The following is a 15,001-nucleotide window of genomic DNA, read 5'->3' on the forward strand; positions in this document are numbered from 1 at the left end:
AAAAAAAAGAGGGAGGGGGGGTGTGGGATGGTTTAGTAGTGTTCAAGCTTTCATTTTAGTTTTATCTGTCAACCTTGTAAACTACCAACAGGCACCTAAGTAATAATCGAAAACAGGAAAAGTAAATTATCAACAAAGTCAGTTAAAACTGGATGAATAGGAGAAAATACACATTTGAACTAGACCTGTGTACTGATATACAACCAGCAGGAATACACTCTGAGCAAGGACACTACAAGAAATCAGACACATCAGTCTCATAAGAAATAACATACGCCGATCATAAAAAATCAGATACTTCAAGTGATTCACCAATCTCACAAGAAATCTCATCACGATATCACAAGGGACTGCAGCATCACACAGAACATTAAAGCTTCATAGATTATCATCCTTAATGCCATACCACGCAGCATAAGATTGACGCACTGCTAACCATCAACATTGAAAACTTGTGTGCTCAACAATGGCACTACAGCAGATATATTCAGACCCAGGGGGTGCAGAACCAGAAGTCTCAAGGCAAGATAACCAGAAGTAGAAAGGAGATAGCAACATAGATCCATTATCACTGAAGAAATTTGAATATATATGAAGGCTAGTTAGACACATATTGACCTTGCATAAATTTGAAAAGTATTTGAGGCACTTAGTATGAAAAGTAAATAGCTCAAATTTCTTTGGGATTTCTTCTGCTTGTGTAATTGTTAAGAAAATAGAACCATTTTAAGGCAATCCTGTGAAGGACACAACATTCATTTCAATAAAGTAGCTTTCCTTTGTTTTGAAAAAGAAAAAATCTTGTCTTTCTTTCTTCTTCTTCTCCTTTCAAAAATTTTCTTTGACGACAAGGAACAGAGCAATTCATATTTCAATTGATGACCAGTCAATGTTTCCTTACTTGATCAATGAAGTAAAAGACAAATTGCATTCTCCCTTGCCACACTATTCTGTATTCACCATGTATATTCTCAATAAATAAAAACTTCATTTATCAGAAGAATTATGAGGATTGAACAACAGATAAATTCCAGTAATCATAATCATACATACATTGCAAAAATTCTGCTCCTGTATTGTACAAAATATTTTTTTGCTAAAAAAAGAGTAGAATTCTTAAAAACAATTTATTCCATAAACAGAGATAGGTAAACACCTAAACTCAAAATCAACAAAGGAAAAGAATTTATAGGAAGTCCACAGTCAAACTTGGAACACATCAGATCAGTTCACCTAGCTTGCTAAAGCACCTGCCATAGAATTACTTCGCGTGACCATGTTAGATGCATCTCCATTCCAAAGCGATTCCACTTTCCAAACAGAGAAGTCTCACTAAAGCAGTTTCCCACTTGAAACCAATTGAGTCAGCAATTTCAGTAACAGTGTTGTGCACTGGACCATCCCATCCGCAACAATGCCTTCATAGCCACTTCAATTAAATCCAACCTCAACATCCTAGGATGACAGTCGCTCAACATTGATTGCTACAAAATTCATGTCCAATAGCCACACCAACGAGTTGAAGAGCCGGGCTATAAAAAAAATTCAGTTAATTTCTGAATTTGCATTTTCCCTAGGAGTCGAGCTTGAGGCAGTACCATTTTGTGCCGCAGCATCAGAAAGCAACTTCAACTCCTTCGCCTTCCCAATACGTTCATCAAGCTCAGTACACCCAAACAACTGATTCCTCAACAACCCATGCAAATGCCCAAACAACTGCTTCTTAACCAACTCAAACGCCCAATCTAACCTCTCCAATTGCTCCATAGCATTCTGATTGTACAGAAACAACCCATAAAACAGCTCAAAACTATCTTTCGACGTGTTATCCACCAAATTCAATAAACTCTCATACCCTTTGGTATTAATCGGCGTATCCTCTAAATCAAGCTTCTCCAACACCCTCCCTAAGAAATGTGTAATGAACTGAGACCCGGCCGCGTACTTATCGTGCTCGGCACAAGTCATCTCCTCAACCCTACACCCAGCTCTCCTAAAAACATCCAAAAAATTCTCACACCTCCTAATTCTACCCTCTGAACTCCCAATCCTAACCTTATCATAAACAAATGGCAAACCTCCCCACCCATTTTTCCCAGATTCAGGTCCAAACATAGGATGAGTACATAATATATCAAAATCAGGAGGTAAAATTTGAAGAAACAAATTACGAGGAAATTCTTTCACTGATAAAACATCAACAAAAAGCGTCGATCTCTTAAGACGTTGCAATGGAAGTGAATTCAACATATATTCAGTTGATAAAATCGAAGTACACAACAAAATTACCTCCGGATGTTCTTCGCACAAATCATGAGGATCAGAAAAGTACGAAACACCGAGATTCGACGCAATTTTCGAGTAATCTGACCTAGAATACGCAAGAACAGTATGACCTTGTGAAACTAGGGTTTTCGCGAGAAATTGGCCGTAATTTCCAAACCCAACGATTGCAACCTTGAGCTTCGGGTAATCCGATGATGGTGAAGATGAATTGCCATTAACGGCGGCAAGTTTGGATTCATAGTCGTATGGTTGAGCTGCATCGATGCTGCGAATAGTTAGGGTTTTGACGCCGCCATGTAATCTCCGGCGAATAGAAAGGAGGTTGCCGGAGTTTTTAGAGAGACAAGTGTGGTTCGCCGGGAAAACCGCCGGCGCCGGCGAGAGTTTGGCGGTGGTTGTGGAGGAGAGAGAAAGCATTTGGATGTGATTGGTCGGAATATTCGAGGGAGAATTTGGGAATTTTTTTTTGTTGGAGGTGGAAAATTAATTTGGTGGTTCTCAATAATATGGAAAATTATATTTTAAGGTTTTTTTTTCCCTCCTTACTTCAGTCACTCGTTAGTTAGACTACCAAACATTTCAACATTATACCGGCATGGTTTTAGGAGAGCCTACATCCGGATATACCATCATTTGGAGTCAATTTTTTTTTTTGCTTATTTGTTGATTAAATAAGCAAATGACTCCGAGTGTATATAACAAATGCTAGGGTTTTAGTGTTTTATTAGTAGTTTAAAAAAAATCATGTACGGATCTGTAAAATAAGTCTGGTATTTTTAGGTCGGGTTTGAGGTTCGTCCTAAAAAATACTCCATATCAGTAAAGATGCAGAGGATCATGTAACTCGTTCGTCAAAATAAGTCTAATAATAAAAAGCCACGCAAAAATGTTTTTCCTTATAAAAAGTACTACTCAATATTTGGAAGTTTTGTCAAAAATAGAAATTGTATAGTATGTGAAACTATGAATGGTGTAAATTTAAAAGTGTTATACGGAGTAGTTAAAACACGAAGGAAGTATAATTACAGAACTAGTTTTAGGCCCGGGCGATGCCCCGGGTCATTTTTTGTATATAATAAATTAAAGTTAAATATATTGGTGGTTTTATAATTGAAAAAAAATATTATTGAATTTTTCAAAATTCATTATGAAATAAGCAATAACCTAACTTTTATACTCATATTAGTTTGTTTTATTTGTTACAGGAATCTTTATCTACCCTTATAGATTTCTTCAAAGTAAACACATGTTGTGGTTTTAAAATTGCTATATATTTTTGTGTTACATATTTTAAATACGTAGTACATATAACCTATATGAATTATGGATGAGTAAACGAAAGAATGTGATTATATTGAAATCAATTTGCTATTATATATATATATATTATATATATATATATAAGTTCAATTAAAAATTTAGAATTTATGAACATAAATTTTTTGTGAGGAAACATTAATGAACGATTTTAATATGACATGAGTCACACATGACCCCACATCATTTATCAAGTCATGACGACACGTGGTAAGAATCATGACACGTGGTAAGAATCATGACACGTGACATGATTGCAATTTTTGCCATGGGTTTCAATATATATATATAGATAGATAGATATAGATACTTCATATTAGCTACTCCACGATCCACAGTAGGGTACTCCTTACATGAGTCAATTAAGTCGATTGACCTAGCATCAAATGGACCGTGTGGATCAAATATCGTAAAAGATTGTTTATCTTCAACTAATACATTTATACGTAACATTCATAATTATGATTAGGTTAGATTAGATTGTACTAGTATATGTATGTGTTGACTGACTATTGTCTGTTAAGTAGTTGCTTTGGTGAGATGCAAAGATTAGGTTAGAATATTGTATGTGCGCGTTTGACTATTAATTAAGTACAGTAGTAGCTTAGCTTTGGTGAGATGTCATTCATGCATGCAAATGCAATACATAATTTTATAATTGTGTGATAATGATGCAAACAATTTAATTAAACATCAAATTTTGGAGTAATAAGTGTATCTGTGTATGAAGTTGATAGAGTGATTTTTTGAACTTTAGATAGATACAATGTGAATGCATTGGAAATTTGTTCCAATAATTCTTTAATACAATTTCCTAAGATTTTAACCAACAAATCTAGTTACGGTGTACTAACATTCTTCATTCGTACTCAATTTCAACTTGTTGTTTCAACAAAAACCGAGAGAGAATAAATTTCTAGTGAAAATTAAACTAAGGGTTTGTTCTCATACGTTTATTTTCAGTTCAGTTTAGTTCAGCTCAGTTCAGTTCAGCTCAGCTCCTAATTAATTTCCTTCTCTCATAAATATTCAGTTCAGTTCAGTTTAGCTGAGTTCAGTCAATGAGAACAGGCTCTAAATCCCTTGGTTGTTAACTTGCTAAAAGGGTAAAAAATTAAAAAATGTTGTCTAAAGACACAAATACTCCAAGTGTAATGTATCTATTTGTCGTGGAGTGAGTGAAAGAAATACTTTCCTTTGTCATAAAACGAAAATATAAGAAGTGTAGGAAAATTAATAAGAAATACATCGATGGATTAGAAAGTAAGAAGATCAACAAAAGGCACCAAATAGTATCATAATTTAACATAACATTAAGTAGGTAAGAGAACAATAATGTACAAAGTCACAATGACTTAGACCACATGTCAAAAAATGTAATCGTATTGAAAAACTATTATTATTATAGTAGCTTTTTATTGGCTGATATTGATTTAATTTTCAATATCAAAACTAATTATAAATCATTTGTGTAATTTTTAAATTCATTTATTAATTATTAAATAAATATTGAATTTTTTATCATTCTACTAATTAATTTACAAATTTTAGTTTTTATTATTATTGAAAATAAAAATAATTCATAAATTAATTATGAAAATATAAAAAAAAAATAGTAAATTCAAAAAAAGAAAAAACATTTATAATTAATTTGTCATAAAAAAAAATAAAAATCAGCCAATAAAATATTAATTTAAGGATCACTATCAAACAATTTTTAGTCAAGAAAATATACTCATGGGTAGTTGGTGATTTTCTTACTAATATTTTAAGTAGTCTTAAGAGCTAGTCTTACCTTATACGAAGTTATTTCAAAAAAAAAAAAAAAAAAAAAAAAAAACACGAAGTACGAAGTAGCTAATATTATGTCATGCATGTTGATTTTCCTTACAAAGTTCAAAGATACATATTGAAATGTTGTCTGTATAAGACCCACAATTAATCATTTGTATGTCCATGTCCATGGTCTTCTAGGTTGAAATAAAATCTATTATTATATTTTTAAAATTAGATATATTGTGAGGTTTATGTAGTGATGTGTTGTTTTTGTGGAAGAAAAACGTGAACCGAAAATAATACTGCAAATCAAATATATTATATACTCCGTAAGGTTTACATGTGATCTACTGATCTGGAGGTGTAGGTTTGATAAAAAAAAATTAATGTATTGTCATCATATATATAGTATGATTCAGAGTATATATATTGTTTTTTTTTTTTTTTTTAAGTAGATATATTGTTAGTTTATTGTAAAAATAAAAATTATTTTTAATCAACTAGCATTCAAGCCTCATATAAGAATATAGACATTTGTCATGTAATAATAAATTAAATGATTGCACCAAAATAAAATATAAACAATTGAGGCACCACTTGGACCCAATAATAAGGCAATAACCTAGTTAGTTTTAAATTAGGAAATTTATCTATTCAAAAAAAATATTAGGAAATTTATAAATACTGTATATTTTAAAATTAATTAATGAATAAATGATAGATTCGATTCCAAAAATACCAACTCCTACATTTAGGAATGGTTCTAATGGATCACAATAAATTAGAATGGGGACACAAAAACACAATCTCAATTGCATGAGATTGTTAATTAAGATTTGATGAACATCTGTTTCACTCTTCTTTTTTTTTTCTTTTTTTTTTTGACAGAACATTTGTTTCACTTTCAACACTAATACATGTAATACCATAATAATAATATAATAATTAATTGAAAATTAAATTTTGTATTTTACCACCCACAAATAATTCAATTTTTGAAATTACTACCAAAAAAAAAATTAAAATACCATAAAAAAAAAAATAGATTCACCACCAAAACCGTTAAATTTAACATTTTTTTTTTAAAAAAAAAATTCTTCGATTTTCGTACCAAAAACATGACCTTCACAAGAAGTTTACATATATGGGATGATGGGAATGCATGGAGGGATTAATTAGATGCTCATTGAAATAATTATTAGTTTGAATTAAGGCTAGTTGTCTATATTAGGATCTTTTACTAATGTTTGGTGCAATTAAGTAAAAGATGCCACTAGTTTGGCTTTGTATCGACATGGGTAGGTCAAAATGTCAAATATTTATGCTTTCTACTTTAATTGTTAAAACTTTTATTTCATAAGAATTATTTAGCTTTACTTTGGTAGGTAAGTGCAAGACTTTGAACTCTGGTTTTACTTAGTCTTTGACATGAGGTCATATATATATATATATGCTGGAGGCTTGGAGCGTTTACATTGTGATACAAATTAAAGGTAGGTAAATAGCTTATGTAGGACATCTTGTAAATTCTAATATGTAGTATGCAATAATTGTTGTAATGGCCTGCATGCAGAGGATAAATAGTAAAGGGAAGATAGGTTGTAAATCCGTAATAGTGTTCTTCACTCTGTTTATTTTTATTTGCCACGTTTTCTTGTTTAAGACGTCCGTACTAGTATATATTACTGATTAATTACTGACACGTCTACTAAAAATAATCAAATTCTTATAGATTGGATAAATAGGAACGAAGAGAATATTTGTGTTTGATTTCATGTACCAAGCATAGGTTTGGGGTGTGGACTTTGGAGTATGTAACTTGCAAATAGAATGATTAAAATAAGTGAATTAATTGATGAGGTGCCTTAACAATGATACAACACGTAGGTTTTTTTTTTCCTTTCTATTTGAGGAAGATACAATAACACGTAGTTTTGCAGACAATATTAGAAGAAGAGTATGAACACAATACCTTCATAATTGATTTTTTGCAACCAACTTAAAATTAAAGTAATTTTGTCGAATTGACACCTACCTTATCCCTTTTCTTGGGATGTTTGACAATATAATCAGTTCATTTAATTTGTACTTAATTAGCTCAGAATATGCAATATGTAACATTATCACTTATAATGCTTGGGGTGGGTTCGCCCACCTGTTCTGTCATTTTGATCATTTATAGGTGTCCGTTGTAGTATGTATCACTTCCAGTGCATTTTATTCACCTCCTGATTTTTACTTATCTGATTTTATTTGAAATTATTAACCTTTATTAGAACTTATTTTTGTTATGAGCTAAACTTGGTAGCTCACAACATGCAATTTGTAATATTATCACTTATAATTAAGCTTGGGGTGGATGTGGATTCGATCCACCTGTTCTGTCATTTTGATCATTTATATAGAATATAGGTGTCTGTTCTAGTACGTATTACTTACGGTGCGTTTTATTCACCTGATTTTTACTTAACTGAACTTATCTTAACTTATTTTATTTTAGTTATAAATCAAACTTGACCGCCCTGATTAACCCTCATCACAATTTATTTAAACTTATCTGAACTTTGAAATAAGTGAAAATAAGGTGAAAAGAACAGGAGCTTAGAACCTCAAATCAACTTTCATTTATTTTCTCATACGTACTCTTATGAATCATTTATCGACCTTATCATCTATTTTAAATTTACTAATCGCAAGATTCCCAACATATTTCTCTTTGGTAAGTTGTTACAGAGTAAAATCATTATGCATGTCTCGTACTTCTTTAGAAATATTTGCAAATTAAATCTATATGAAAACTTTAAGCAGAACATATACTACGTGTGTATTGCTATTTAGGGTCTGTTTCTTCCGTTGAAATTCAGTTCAGTTCAGTTCAGTTCAGTTTAACTCAGCTCAGTTTAGTTCAGCTCTTAATTTACGTCTAATGATATTGCTAATGATATAAAGCCAAATTTCATTCTTTTAAGCTCTTATTATAACGACGACGACGACGACAACAACAACAACAACAACAACAACAACAACAATAATAATAATATTAACAATAATAATAATAATAATAATCAATAAGTGATAAATAATAATAATAATAATAATAATAATTGAAATAATAATAATAATAATAATAATAATCAATAAATAATAATAATAATAATAATAATAATAATAATAATAATCATCAATAAATAATAACAATAGTAATAATGATAATAATCAATAAATAATAATAATAATAATAATCATCAATAAATAATAACAATAGTAATAATGATAATAATCAATAAATAATAATAATAATAATAATAATCAAAATTAATAATAATAATAATAATAATATTAATAATATAATAATATGTACATTTGTATATAGACATATGTATAGTAATAAATAATCAATAAATAATCAAAGATCACTAATCCGTAGTTAGAAATCACTAATTAATAAGTTCAGTTCAGTTCAATTCAGCTCAGTTCAGCTGAGTTCAGTCAATCGGAACAGGCCCTTAGAGACATGTATTATTCCATATTTTAAAATTGTCTTTCATTCGGTGATACTTGGACCAACAATAGGATAGGATTTTCTAGCAATTATAGCTAACCTTTCTACTAGACACTCAACTTTATTTGACTTGATCAAACACCAACTCTTGATTATAATTAACCAGTTTAATGATTGAGTCGACCTAAACTTTCATCTAACCAATGTTGTATTTCTACTCCGATCCATTATAATTAGTAATATACTGCTAAAAATATCCCTCAATATATACCATATACTTGATGAAAATTCTTAAAATTAAGATTTAAAATTATTGAAAACAATACCAATAATAATTTATCTACTTCTACTTGAATTCTTATCAATCTCATTTCCACTTAATTATTTAAGATTTCAACCTTTAATTTCAAGCCAAGCCACGTTAAGGTAAGCCAAATATATATAAGCTTGACTTTTTATTTTTGTGATTTTGTTCGGATCTTTAATAGAACAATATTCTATAGTACATTAATTAATTATTTTAGTACGTACAAATTAAAGTATAATGCAACACGACTTTAATCGTTATAATTAAATTACGTCGAGAATAATCAATACTATAAGCTACGAAGTATTTAGAATTATTGACAAACATGCAATTAATTCGGTGATGTTATTTCATTGAGAATTAAATTTGCAATTTGAGACTTGATTGAGAAAGAATATTATAACGAACGCTCCAAAATTAATAGGAAGTTAGCATGCATGAAACGCACTTCTCGTTTAGACAGCCACATAAATTTCTACTACTCGTACCATTTTGCACGCAATTTAATTGTTTTGATAGATGCATGACAATTGATTGAAGAGAGTGATGGATCGATCAATAATGATTTCGTATCTTTTTTTTGAGGAATAATGATTTCGTAAGTAAATGGATACAAGTTACAATTAGGACAAAGCAAAATTAAAAGTTTACGTTCCAAAAAAACTAAGGAGTGGTCGAATGGAGATATAGATTTTGTGGAAAACTTTTAATATACTACCTCTGTTTTATATTTTTTGCAATTTTAGTTTATTATTTGTGAGATATTAAATATTCCAAACTTGTAAAAAATTTGAAACGGAAGTAGTATATGACTTTATAACATTCAAAAGATGGTGAACCAGTAATAATTGGTGTTTGTTAGATGTGCATAGAGACAACGTGGTACAACATATACTTTGTAAAAAATGTTTCATGTCAATATCTATTATTATCTAACCAGACCATCTAATACCCTCCAATATTTAATTAAACTAATCATTAAGTACATGTAAAATATATACTTGGTAGTATAAACTATTTATTTTATCATCCTCACTGATAATAATACAAATGAAATTTTGCCCCTACTTTAATTTACTCTTAGGGCTTGTTCTCATACGTTTATTTTCAGTTCAGTTTAGTTCACTTCAGTTTCTAATTTCCTTCTCTTATATAATATTCATTTCAGTTCAGTTCAGCTGAGTTCAGTCAATGAAGTCAGACCCTTAGTCGATAACCTAGCAAATCTGACATATAAGGAGTTTGAAGTCATCTACTCATCTATATTTTTTTACTTTTAGGAAGCTTGTATGCTAAGATACTCCACAATTAAGCGTGCATACATGACATATGCACATCTAATATTGCGCCTTGGTGGTCGAGTTGTTAGATGATATGCTAATTAGCTTATAAAATTGAGGTATGCCAACAGTTTAAACTGAAATGAAGAATACAACATGCATGTGTAAAAGCAGAGTCGTCCCACCTTGATCTTGTTAAAAATTTTAAGTGTCATTTTATTAATCAACACATGAAAAAATAAATTAACTTTCATGATTTGTACTTTTATTTATCATCTCATGAAACTTACTTTCACTTAGCTATAATTTACTTTGATTAATATTATACATGCTTAATAACCTAATTATACTACTTGAGCAAAAAAAATAACATAGGTACATAACCATCAGTAACAAAAAAATGCAGTTAATGAGGCTGCAATGGATTCAGGAACCCCCAAAACATCCTGTATCTCCTCTCTAGCACCAACGGCTCAATACGTACGTGCTCGAATATTGTTATTGTTGTTGTTGTCGTTGTTGCTGTTGTCGTCGATTTCATTATTTGTTAACACTACCTTGTCTACCTAGTACCATTGACCACAACAAAATCGGCCTTCTTCTCTGGAATCTCAGACGAGGGAGGTATTTGAAGACGATCATCACTAGGAGAAGGAAGCATGAATGTTTGATCCACCCCATTTTGTTCATTATTAGTCTCAAGCATCAATTGTTTTCTAACAAGATCATGCAAATAACCCGAAAGTTGCTTCTTTACCATCTCAAAAGCCCAATCCATTCTATCCAACTGTTCCATTGCATTTTTATTGTACAAAAACAATCCATAAAACAACTCAAAGCTATCTCTTGCTGTGTTATCCACCAAATTCAACAAACTTTCATACCCTTTTGTGTTAATTGGTGTGTTTTCTAGGGCCAACTTCTCCAAAACCCGGCCCATCATGTGGGTTATAAACTGTGACCCGGCCGCGTGCTTGTCATGGTCGGCGCAGGTCATCTCCACCATCCTACACCCGGCATTCCTGAAGACGTCTAGGAATGCCTCGGCCCGAGAGGTCCGGGTTGGGTCTGACCCGACCCGGACCTTGTCGAAGACAAATGGGAGCCCGCCCCACCCGTTCTTGCCCGAGTCAGGGCCGAACATTGGGTGGGTGCAAAGGATGTCAAAGTCCTTAGGAAGGACTTGTAGGAAGAGGGAGCGGGGGAACTCCTTGACCGAGAGGACATCTGCAAAGAGAGTGGACCGACGAAGGCGGTGGAGAGGGAGCGAGCGGAGGACTTTCTCCGTTGATAGGATGGAGGTGCATAGAAGGATCACCTGAAAAAAGGATAACAATAATGTACACAAATTAGAATTGGTCAAGCTAGTACTTCGTACCATGTATTTCCTACCAAATCCAATTTATTGATGAACAATAATGTTGTAATAATGAAAATAACTACTAGTGCTACAAAACCGCGTGAACAAAACCAACTTGATACGTGAGATATTTTACTAGGACGACTAGAGGAGACAAATGGGGACTTAAATTCATTATCGTACTACTACGTATGTCAATTTTAATCCGATTCATACATGATAAAATAGAACAGTTTTAGCATAGGAGACTGTAGACAAGTCATGCTTAATTTTGAAATTCGATCACGTTTACAACACTATCCTTTACAATTCTCGAGTCTACGCACCAGATTTTCAATCATCGAAATGTCACAACCTTATAAGTAAAGGAGCGTTTTAGATTTTACTTTTAGAAAGTGATAGATTACAAAATAAATAATTGACCTTCTTGTGTCTTTTTTAAATAAACACGACGTGGTCAAACAAAAACGGTTCAAAATTTTTGCGTAAGGCTACTTTATGTCATTTTAACATCCCATTTTCTAACTTAATTTTTTTTCTTTTTTTATTCGGTAGCACCATTTTCTAACTTGTATATTTTGTCTTTTTTCTAAAAAAGATGCAAAATACTTGAATAGGCTAATGAATTAAAAATCAAAGTCACTACACATTATTATTGTACGTCATTTGCTACAATTTCATAAACCGGCTAAACTAGGTGATATGATAATTAATATTTTCACAATGGATAATTGTCATGTTAATAAGGTTAAAAGCCATAAAATAATCAAGTTTATGGACTTCATTAGTACTCCTTATTTGTTTTAATTTATCAACAATGATATAGACTCTAAAAGTAAAGAATAGCTCAAGTGGTGAGAGTTTTCCTCCTGATTTCTGGAGATCCTGAGATCGGTTTTTACCCTGCCCTAGTGGCTTTCTAAACACCAAATTTAAAACAATAATATCGACTCTTTACAAATTTATACTTAAAAGTGAGACATGTTTAATTGTTACGTTAGGTCATTTATTAATTATTGTGGGCCAACTTATAAAAAGCTACTTGAATTATCTATGCAAGTTGCATTTTTTTTTTTTTTTTAAAGTTTCAACCAAAATAATTCCCACTCTTTCGAATTATTGTCCCAATCCCATTATCTCAACCTATCACAATATAACCATAAATGAAATGACTAACTAGTATTTTTGAGCAACCACAAGTTATAATTATTATGGCATAATAATTATGATAATAACAAACATCGCAAAATAGTAAACGTGACTAAATAAAAAATCTCACCTCAGGATGCTCCTCACATAAATCATCGGCGTCAGAGAAATACTCGACGCCGATCTCCTTAGCAGCACGGGAGTAGTCGGACCTAGAATAAGCCAAAACTCTATGACCTTGCTGAGCAATAGTCTTCGCCAAAAACTGACCAAAGTTACCAAACCCAATAATACCAATCTTAAGCTTAACATCTCTATTAGCAACTTCAAGGGGGTCACTACAACCCCGAGTTGATGATGATGAAATTGATGAGGATACAACGAAATCATTAGACTCCGACCCACCACCGCCGCCACAACGAACATGAAGGTTGTTGTTGCGGCGGTGGCGGAGAGGGAGAGCGAGGTGAGTAGGAGGAGAAAATAAGGCTGAGCATTGTTGTGAGTGGTGGTTGACGGCGGCGGCGGCGGTGGTGGTGGAAGGGTGGAATGATGAGATAGAAAGCATATTTATTTACTATTTAGGGAATAATAAAGAGAATGAGAAGTGGAGAGTAGAGAGAAAAGGGTAGGTGGACAAAGTTGGAGGGCTAAGAGTTAGGACTAAATAAGCTAGATCTTGGCAACGAGTTATTGGGAAGAGAAATGGTTAGATTTTATAGAAGTTAGTAGTAGTCATAGGAGTAGTAGAGGACACCACCTTCCTCTCTTTAGACTTTTTTGGGATGATTTTGACACATGTCAACTTGTGATGGTGGGTGGTGTTTTTAGGTGGGACCTACTTTTTTATATTACTAATTATTTTTTTTTTATCAAAGATATTCTTGATTTATTTATATTAATAGGTCTTGTTTAGTGGTTAGTTGTTAGCTATTTTGACTAGCTGATATATCTAGCTTGTAGATGTTTGCATTAGTTGTTTGAAATTAGTTTGTATGTAAAAACATGTTTGATAAATAATTGGTACTATACCTATTTTGACCTTTTTATACCAAAAAAACATACGAGTATTTATCAAATGAACACCCAAAATACCTTTTTAAAAATGTTAAATAACTCTTTTTGCTTCAAAACCCTTTTAACCAAATATCCCTAATAGTAATCTGGTTTGATTTAATATACATTCAAGTCACCTACAAAAATTAAATTAAGAAATAAGTAGGTGTAATTAATCATGTGTACATAAGGTAAAACCAGATTTGATTGAATTCTTATATCAACTATCAAGGTTAAAAAAACAGCACATGAACATAGGATAGGAGTTTAAAGGTTAATCTCATTAAATATACTTGTGTGTTAATCAAGTTTTACCCGTATTGCTTTCTCTAAATTGTTTTTGTCCAATTTCGTTTATCGGGTAATATTGAACTGAAGTATTTAGGTTAAATTCGAAAGTTGACCAATCATGCTAAGCCACTTCTTATTACAAAAATGGATTAACTTGCCGTACTAAATTTGCTTTGAATTGTGATGCTAAATATCGTGAGATAAGAAATTGGTCATTATGACATGCGATAAACCGATCTCCCAACACTATAAACACTAAATATTAATCATAATGTATTACAATATAAGCCGCACTAATTAATTGTATGTCTTACAAGATACTAGAGTTAATATTTTATACTCCGTTATGAATTTAATCAATCATTATGTAGTCATATATAATAATAAGATATTTCGTGTATCACTCTATATCATTATATATATGGTCATATAACCATGTCAAATCGATCTTATTACACCAAAATAATTAAATAGTACAAGTAAATCTCCTTAAAGCTATTTCGACATTTTACATGTATTAGGTATGGTATGTATGAGACTATGATCGAGTTAGGTAAGGCGACACATTAATTTGTTTTAGTTTTTTGGGGGAAATATCTTAGTACAATAGTTAATTTGACCCAAACATCATTTTAGAATAATAGGAAATTTAAATGTTTGACCTAGCCATTATATTA

The 15,001-nt window shown here is 31.6% G+C and overlaps 1 protein-coding gene across 1 annotated transcript; it reads right to left on the reverse strand.

Annotated features, from left to right (window-relative positions):
- Nucleotides 1-949: 949 nt before the first annotated feature.
- Nucleotides 950-13,983, reverse strand: LOC110725557 (arogenate dehydrogenase 1, chloroplastic-like). Its single transcript, XM_021905010.1, has 3 exons — nt 13,108-13,983; nt 11,086-11,786; nt 950-2,551 (listed from the first exon to the last, which is right to left on the reverse strand). The coding sequence occupies exons 1-3, from the start codon at nt 13,543-13,545 to the stop codon at nt 1,546-1,548; spliced, it is 2,145 nt and encodes a 714-aa protein (XP_021760702.1). The 5' UTR covers nt 13,546-13,983; the 3' UTR covers nt 950-1,545.
- Nucleotides 13,984-15,001: the final 1,018 nt, after the last annotated feature.

This window comes from Chenopodium quinoa, unplaced genomic scaffold (genome assembly GCF_001683475.1).
Source record: "Chenopodium quinoa cultivar QQ74 unplaced genomic scaffold, ASM168347v1, whole genome shotgun sequence".
Taxonomy (NCBI): Eukaryota; Viridiplantae; Streptophyta; class Magnoliopsida; order Caryophyllales; family Amaranthaceae; genus Chenopodium; species Chenopodium quinoa.